Source organism: Limulus polyphemus, unplaced genomic scaffold (genome assembly GCF_000517525.1).
Source record: "Limulus polyphemus unplaced genomic scaffold, Limulus_polyphemus-2.1.2 Scaffold2926, whole genome shotgun sequence".
NCBI classification, from domain to species: Eukaryota; Metazoa; Arthropoda; class Merostomata; order Xiphosura; family Limulidae; genus Limulus; species Limulus polyphemus.
Genome location: NW_013668536.1, coordinates 119,759 through 128,703, shown reverse-complemented (window position 1 = coordinate 128,703; position 8,945 = coordinate 119,759). Strand labels below are relative to the sequence as shown.

Sequence of the window (8,945 nt, the reverse complement as noted above, 5' to 3'; positions counted from 1 at the left end):
AAAAGTAAACTTGATTGTTTTGTGAAAGGTGTTTGCACATGAGCTAAATTCCTTAAGTGATTCAAGACCGGCTGTCCAAGTGAAAAATATTTCATTTATGTAATGTTTCCATGTATAAGGTTTTACAGGGCTTATTTGTAAAAGTTGGCTTTCAATATGACCCAAAAAATTGTTGGCATAATTGGGAGCCATTTTGGTACCCATTGCAGTACCGTTAACCTGAAGGTAATGTTCGTTATTGAATTCAAAGTTGTACAGAGTTACAGAAAGGCTGGCAAGATCAGTTACTGTGAGATTCTGATGGGTTAGAAAGGTTTAATGCAGACTTTAGAGTTTATAGCTCTTCATCGTGTGGAATATCAGTGTAGAGGGAAGAAACATCCATTGTGCAAAAAAAAAAGACTGTTAGGTGGTAACTATCCTTTAGTATTAATATCTTCTAATATTAAGAAAGTGAGTAGTATCCTTGATGCAAGACAGGAGGGTACAGGGAATACATTTTATGTGTTGGTCAACAAAAGTGGCCAGCTTTTCAGTAGCCATGTTTATGTTAGAAATTATGAGTCAGCTAGAACTGTTTGGTTTGCATATTTTTGGTTACAGATAAATCTACCAGGAAAACTTTGTCTGAGTATCAAATACTGAAAGATTTCTTTGTTAATTTTATTGTTTTGGAGAAGTTCTTTAAGTTTTTCAGTTATGGTCTTAATAAACTGAGTTGTAGGACCCTGTGAGTTTCTTGTAGAAATTAGTGTCCTCTAGTTGCCGGTTAACTTCCATGCTACAGTCATCTTTGTTAAGAATAACAATAGCTCCACCCTTGTCTGCTGGCCTTATTATGATATTGTTGTTCGATTTAAGATTGTTAAGAGCAGTTCTTTCATTTCAGTTAATAATATTATGACATTGCTTGGAAGTTTTAAGGTTTGTATTATGTAATTTTTGACTGCCTTAATATAACTTTCTAAATGTGGTTCTCTGTTTGGTGGAGGTGTCCATAAAGACTTTTCTTTAAAGATCTGTGTATGTTGATTTTTCCTAGGGTGGAGATTGTTGTGAAACAATTTGCAAAATCTTAGTTTTCAAGAGGATTCATGCAGGTCAGAAAGAAGTTCAGGCTTGTTAACATAGCTGTTATTTGGGCAGAAGTTGAGACCTTTACTATAAAGATTGAGTTCCACTTCATAGAGAGTTACATTTAATATTAAGAATGTTAGAGATACGTGTGGAGTGGTCATCGTTACTTGTATGATTTATGAGGTCACAGTTATTTTCAAGAGATTTGTTAGTTTGAAAGGCTTATGCATTAATAGTTGATGAGGATGAAATGTTTTGAACATTTTTTGAAGCTGTTCATTGTATAAAGGGATTTTGATAGTTTCTGGTAGATTGTTTGATGCTATGGTAGTGTCTTTATGATAAAGAAGAGGATTTGAAAGAATGCTGTTAGTAGCCCCTTTTGAATTTTTGTTTTATTCTTTTCAAAAAGGAATGTATCAGTTCTCTTTGTAAATTTTTGTAATTCTTCTTTTTTCTTCCAGTGAGGGATTGTACAGGTGATAATAGTGGGAAATTTCTTTATCTAGAATATCGACAGAATTTTGACAGAAGATTTTAGTGATATTCATGAGTTCTAAGGATCTGTTGTCACTTGTCACAGAATTTCTGATAATGTGCTCCTATTATTAGCTTTTAATGCAAGAAATTGAGGTATGTTTCGGTTTTTTATGTTATACACTAGTGACTTGGCATGTTGATAATGTCTTGTTTCAGAAGTTTCTGAAATAGTTGTTTTCTGCTGTAGTTTAGTGAGTTGCTGCTTGGTTCAGGTTGATTGTTAATAGATATTGGTGTAAGGACATTGTTGTAATCATAAGATAGAGGGTGGGGAAGTTTAAAGGAAGGTAGATGGGGGAGCTGTCTTCTTCAGAGTGTGTATTACACATTGACGAAATATAAACAGTGCATTGTTAGATAGCAGAGGTGGGATGGGAGAGACCTGATTTGCCTCTGAGCCAGAAATAACAAATTGGCTTGCTAATTGGAATTTTTATTTATTTTTTAAATTAATTATTATTACGAACTATTACAACTAGATAACATGGTAAACGTTCAAAGTATCTTCAAACAATCGTAATACTGGGAACCTGTTAGTGACACTTTGTCGAGAAGAAGTGATAGCATTATCTGAATGAGGTGCTTATATACAGTACCTGAATAGAGGGTGCATTAACATAGGTGGAGAGTATCCTGAGAAAAATATCACCAAGGGCAATTGAGTGGGGTATAAAAGACTGGAGCAAGAAAGAAAAAATCAGGCCAATGCTTAGATGGGCAACGGAAGAAACCCTGGTAGTCGTGTAATAGCTATAAGTGGGAGAGGGGTATGTATGTTTGGAATGTACTCTTCAAAATGTAAAGCTTTTAAATACAGGTTTTCATCATATTGATTGAATCACTGTGAAGAGGGAATATAACATACAAATTTAAATATTAAAAAAAAAAAAATTCCACGTTAAAACAAGTGCAAATATATTCCATTGGATATATATATCAAAATTCATAGCATAATATATCATACAGAAGTATCTTGAAAATTGTTACATAATAAACCAGTTCCTGAAATTTAGCAATATATTTAATGAATAAAAACGTATTTTGCCAAAGAATTTAAAAATAAAAGCAAAGTTAATGAGATTTTTACATTTATTCCACATTCCAAAAAAAAAGAGAATAATAAACAGCTAACATACAGGTTTGTTCACTCTAGAAATAAAGAATTATTATAATCTATAAGTTAGTTTTTAAGCAAAAGCAGAAAAAAAATCATAGTGTCACTTGTATATTTTTTATTTCAGTAAAAACCAGTTTTGAGTTGACAGGCAGGTTGATACTAGCCCAACATAAAACACAGTGACAGTACTTTATACACAATTTAGAAAAAAAAAGAAGTGAAAACAAGATCAAACAAATGCACATACACAGGCTTGAGAAAATTTATTTTGCAAAATTAGGCTTGAATACTTTAAAATTAACTAAAGCATTTCTATTTCCAACTATTTTTCTTGAGTGAGGAAAACAAAATTACGTTTTGTCACTTTAAAGATGTAATTATGATTATCTCACATAATTTCATTCTTACCTTAACATAAACATCAATACTGTGGATATCTTTCAAATAATTTTCTGGTTTCCATGGCAATATATACAAAGGTCCCTCAGAAAGTGTAAGGTTTTGCCAATCACCTTTATTCACTTGTGCTTGGGCTGACACAATAGGATATGGTGAAAAGATAAGAATTCTGTAAAACATTGAAATGGATTCAAACAGTGGAGCCATAAAAAATCTCTTTGTTTTACAGATTTACTTCTATCTGGGTATCTGAATCAGGTTTCTTGTTTTTTTTTATTACTGTAATTAAAAATTTACAAATACAATAAATTCAGGCCTCATTTGTCCTCAATTAATAAATATGAAAGTGAGAGTTACAATCACTTTCAAAAAGTGTAGAATATACATGTTCAACTATGTAATAACATTAACAAATAAAATAATGTTAACCCTTAAATTACCCATTTGATTTTATGCTGTTCACTTCTGATGTAGTCTATATATTACACCATACTGATAAATTCCACATTCTTGTCTATTACAACACCTTGTATAAAGAACTGATGAAAAAAATTTGAATGTCAAATACACAGTGGATCCTCAGCATAAACTAGTGGGATAAATTGGAATACTCGCGATATTTTTTGTTTAAATGTTTTGTGTGACTCATATGTTACTACGTATCCTGTAACAAATAACGTCATTGACCTATAAGCAGTTATTGCATAAATAGTTTTGTAAAATTTGTTTAAAAAAGATGATAACAGGGGTTCACATAGATCTCTTCATTAATCTTAAGGATAAAGAAAATGGTAGCTTATCTAAACTGTAAAGATTTATATAAGTCAAAATCAATGCAACTATGTATATTTAAACAATCATCAAAAACAACTTTTCAACTCTTGTGCTGTTCATTTTGTTCAGTACGAAATCACAAATGATCTCTGATCTCACAACCTGTTTGTTAGGTAGTAATTTGGCACTTAACTATCATAATATGACTAATGTTTATAATTTCAGCTTTACTGAAATAATTCAAAGAGTAATTGGTAAAAAGTCCAAGTAGTTGCTACATCCAGTCTAAACTTTCCGTATTGTTAAATTATTTAATGCTTTTTTGTCAAGCTTACTGGCAGTGTTTGTACCCTCAAGCATCTCTCCACAATTGATCAAAGTCAAATCAACAACCTCTGCAAAAGAAACACCCCATACCAGTGAAATTATGATACTGATAAAGCCTGGAAAGCATACAAACAAGCCCAGGCTACATTCATGCAAATAAGGAATGACCCAATCATGGGCATCCACAGAAATTTTTTAAGGGGGGAGAAGGTGGGCAAAGTAGCGTGAAATTGTGAAGTGAATAAAAAATTCATATACATATGCTGAATGAATAAAGAAAGAATTATGTTTCTCATTTTCCAAGGGATCTATTGCCCCCCAAAGATGCCCATGGATCTAGTCTGAGCAGAGGAGACAAGAACTGTCCAGAATATATCCTGTGCTCTCTACAGGCAATTAACTTCCAAAGCATGCGATATGAAATGAAATAAACTAAGCAGCAAGGTAAATCTCACAAGCACTTCCGTAAGTTTATGGTTGGGATATGGTTGACAAAGGAACAAAAATAGAATGTCAGTCATTTATGATGACGACAATACCCCACTCCATACTGGTGAAGACCAAGGCATGGCCTTCATATGCAGATACATTATTCAATATGATTATGGTGACATTCATGAGATGCTCAAACTACAGTGATATCTATACGAGCTAGAACTACATGCAGATATGCAAGCAAATTTTAGCTTGGAAAAGATGCACAGAGCCATAAATACACCTAAAGATGGAGCTCCAGGTCCAGATTTTGTACCATTTTACACTTAAGAAGTTTACAAAAGCCAACCTGCAACAGGTAGCACCCTGAAATATAAACTGATTCATTCATCAATCCCTTACTCTAATCCATGGAGGATTATTCACATTTTAAGGGTCATCAAATCATCACTGGAAAGATCCCAGAGGAAGCTGTAACTAGAAGTCTTGCCTATTAGACTGATCAACTACTTCCATCAACACTAGGAGGTTATTTGCAGTGGAAGAGATACAGCTGATATATGGAAGGGCTATGATGCTGATCAGAACACCCTGACAGTAGAGAACAAACTGACAGAAGTCTGATATCAGAGAAACTAGTTTTGACACATATGTGCATCCAGTTTGTTCCATTTACCATATCTTTTTCACTAACTGCTGTACATGATACTGTGTTCTTTTATTATTACCTTGACAGTAGCTTTAGATCTGGAAAATGCCTAAAATAAGAGTCCAACTACCCATTCATGCTGACAGTATGTTTAGAATAGGCATCAGTGTAAATGGGACTTAACTGTACCAACTATCAGAAAATGCATTATGAAGTATGGAAGCTGGTAATCAGATAGAATCACCATCAATATTGGTCTGCCTCAAGGATCACCACTCTCAGTCCTCTTCAACATCTGCATCATGGATCTATCTCACGTTGACAACTTAATTAGATGATGTGTGCTAACATTTTGATGTACAGTGGAGGCTCCAGCAAAGCTGAAATCAAAGACAAGATGCAACCACCTCTTAGCAGAGTGACCAAATGATCACCAGTCTTCCAAAGCTACAGCCACAACCTGCACAGTCAATAACAGACACAGTAAGGATGCCAAACCATCACCATTTTTTTTGCAGACACAAATATCCTTCTGGATGAAACAGTGAAGTATTTAGGGGTAGCCTTTGACAGATAACTAACTTCCCTATCTACATTAATATTATGATAACCAGAGCTACCGAAGGCATCAATGCAATGAAAATTGAGGCAGAAAACAGAGCTGAAGAACATCACCCACTTGTGTTCTAGCAGTCTTATCTGCACCATTTTTGCAATCATAAATTATTAATGATCAGTATGAGTGCTAGACAAGGTTGAAAAATACAAAAAATCTGTTTAAGACTACTCATAAGATGTATTTTAGTGATCCTAATCAAAGCACTATTACACCTCAAAGCCACAGGAGCATCACAGAACACAAAATAATGCTTTACAAGCAAAAAAAATCTTCACTATGGCCATGCAGTGTAAAGCTATGCATTCAGTACCACTGAAATAATGTGTATAGTGTGCACCCCTTGACTCTACTGAACATACATCAGCTGCAGCAGGATGTCATGTGTATATAGAGTGTGCTCACCTCAACTCTACTGGACAGATGCAGGAGGAAGGCAAAGATCTTGTAACATGCTCACCTACTCTCTACTGGACAATTGCAAGCTGCAGAAGGAGAACACAATCTTGTAATGTGCTCATCCCAACTCTTCTGTACAGATACAAACTGCAGGAGGAGGGCATAGTATCATATTATGTGCTTGCCTCAACTCTACTGTACAGGCTCAGGCCACAGGAGGAGGGCACAAGTGGCATGTTAGAAGTATAGTTATATGAGGGGTGACTTACACTACACTGACCCACTTTCCCATTGGTTGGCACTCCTTGTTACAGACCTAGTGGTTAGGTTCCATTATGTTAGGGTTCTCCATGGTCCACCACCCAAGCAGCTATAAACCAGTAAGTAGAATGATCTCCAGTTCTCCACTTGAAGCACCAGGGGGGTGCTCTGCCTGCTACCCTGGTTTATGTTTCAGAATAGGGATACACAATCACATGTTGTACTGTCTCCAGTAAAAGACCTTTCAAGCTGAAACAGAATCAATGGGGAACTGGGCATTTTCTCTGGGTCTCCCCAATGCAAATTCCTTCCCCTTTTTTCTGATAATCCTTAGAATAGGTACAGTCTGGATCAGACAGTAGTCAGATATATAATTATACCACAAGTATACCTCAAGTGACATAGCAGAACACCCCCATCTCACAGCGGGGTAACACTTTCCTTATCCTGGCTCAATGGAAAATACATATACACGAGGAGGTACCACCAGCCACCTGGCAGGACCCTACAAGCAAATGCTTTAAAAAGAAAAGGGAAACATATTCACCAGTCTAAAGATAGAGTAGACTGGGATGGTGAATGGAAGTAGGCAGTAACCTTCAGGAGATGAGACAGTCAGAAGGTGAAGATAGTGGACAATGAAGGTGTAAGAGGCAGTCCTCATGCCAGCTTGAAGGATCTCATCCAATGGCCATCAAAACCAAGAGGCAAGGGAATGAATGAGGTGATGAATCTGATGGGATGAAATGTTGAACCATCTACAAACATCATCCACCAATGAAAAGTAGAACAACCATAGAAATTGACAGACCATACATGTAAGGATAGAAGGAGATATGTACTTGGAGAAAGAGGAATTTCAGGGAATGTAGAGTTGAAGACAGAAGCCATAAATGTGAGAGGCAAGAATTAAGTAACAAGAAACAGCATGAACAGGGCACAAAAGTCTGTTCGAGTCCAACTGATCATGAAGGTGTGAAATTTAAGGGAGATAGGAGAAAAGGAGTGTCTTCTTTCCCAAGCAGCTAAAGAATTAGGGAGGAAGGACAGGTCAGGATAAGGAAGAATATAAGAATGATGGAAAGTGGCAAGGGAAGATTTGATAGCATAGATATCTAAGTGACAGCAAGTACACAAGAGAGGTAAGATGAAATATGTTTCAAGAGAAAAATGATACAAGTTGCAGGTTGCCAATGGCTCAAAAGGGGCATGGGGAAGAGAGTGCAGGATGACAATAAGGTCCCATTCAGGCATGGGAACAGGGCAAGTGGGTCTATGGATAAGGAAAGACTGGAATAAGGTGGAGAGAACTGAAGAGGAAACACCTTGTATACAAGAAAGGCAAAATATTGTAGACAAGGCCTTCCAATTACTGGCAATGGTGGAAACAGTTGATCCATTGTTGAATGACCAGGTAAAAGGAAGAGAGATAGCTGAAAGTAAAGCAGTCAGGAGAAAGGTGTTGACAGATGGATTAATGTAGAAAGACATACCACTTAAGCAGGTAGTTGGACAAGGTAGAAGGATGATAGGAACAGAAAAGGAAAGTCTACCTCATTGTAAAGTATCATTAAACGGGCTTTAGGATTAGACAAATCCCAAACCGGAAGGTGAAGGGACAAGATCCTGTGATGGAACAGTGATCTGTGAGGTTGAAGCAGGAGAGAGAGAGTATAAATTGTGGGGAAAGAGGGGGCTTCATTGTAAGATAGCATAGAAGAGGGAAAAAAGGTTGAGCAAGTCAGAAAGGTACCACCAAGGGGGACAAAAGGAGTGTCTCGAATCAAGGTCAGGGCTCGAGGTAAAAGCTCGAGCTGGATAAGCATGATGAAAAGGATAAGACCAGTCCTGACTGAAGGCATCAACAGCCAGTGATAAATGATGGGGAACAGGTGATTAGAATAGAGAAAGCTTGGAAATGTGAGTGGTGACAAGGCATAAATGAATGTTGTCACTACGAGAGAGCACCCCCAATGGAAAACCTGGGGGTGAAGGGACCATTCCACGAGGAGAACATGGTCCAGCTGAGAGAGGCAGTCTACAACCAAGTTCATAGCACTTGAATCATGGCAGGCAATAAGATAGACCCATGGAAAATTGGTTCAGTAAGGAAGTTCCAGGATTTGAAAGCAAGGATTGGGTTCTCTCATGGCATTTGGTATAGGAAAAACTGAGGAGCTGTCGAAATGGGCAATAATAAAATGATCCACTAGGAGGAGTAAGAAATGGGAGGATGTCCAATGGACTGTTAGAAGTTCGAATGCATTTATATGGAGAGAGAGGACTCGTCCTGGGTCCATGTGTCATTCACAGATGCTTCCCAACCAGAGGGGGAAGTATTGGTGAAGAGG

At 36.7% G+C, this 8,945-nt stretch overlaps 1 protein-coding gene across 1 annotated transcript in view; it reads right to left on the bottom strand.

Moving 5' to 3' along the window:
* The window catches only part of LOC106468234 (transmembrane protein 62-like), a 102,172-nt gene that overhangs the window by 24,245 nt on the left and 68,982 nt on the right, over positions 1-8,945 (bottom strand). The window contains exon 9 of the mRNA XM_022396566.1: positions 3,143-3,302. Within this exon, the coding sequence (XP_022252274.1) occupies positions 3,143-3,302 (160 nt within the window). The remainder of the gene's footprint in view (positions 1-3,142; positions 3,303-8,945) is intronic.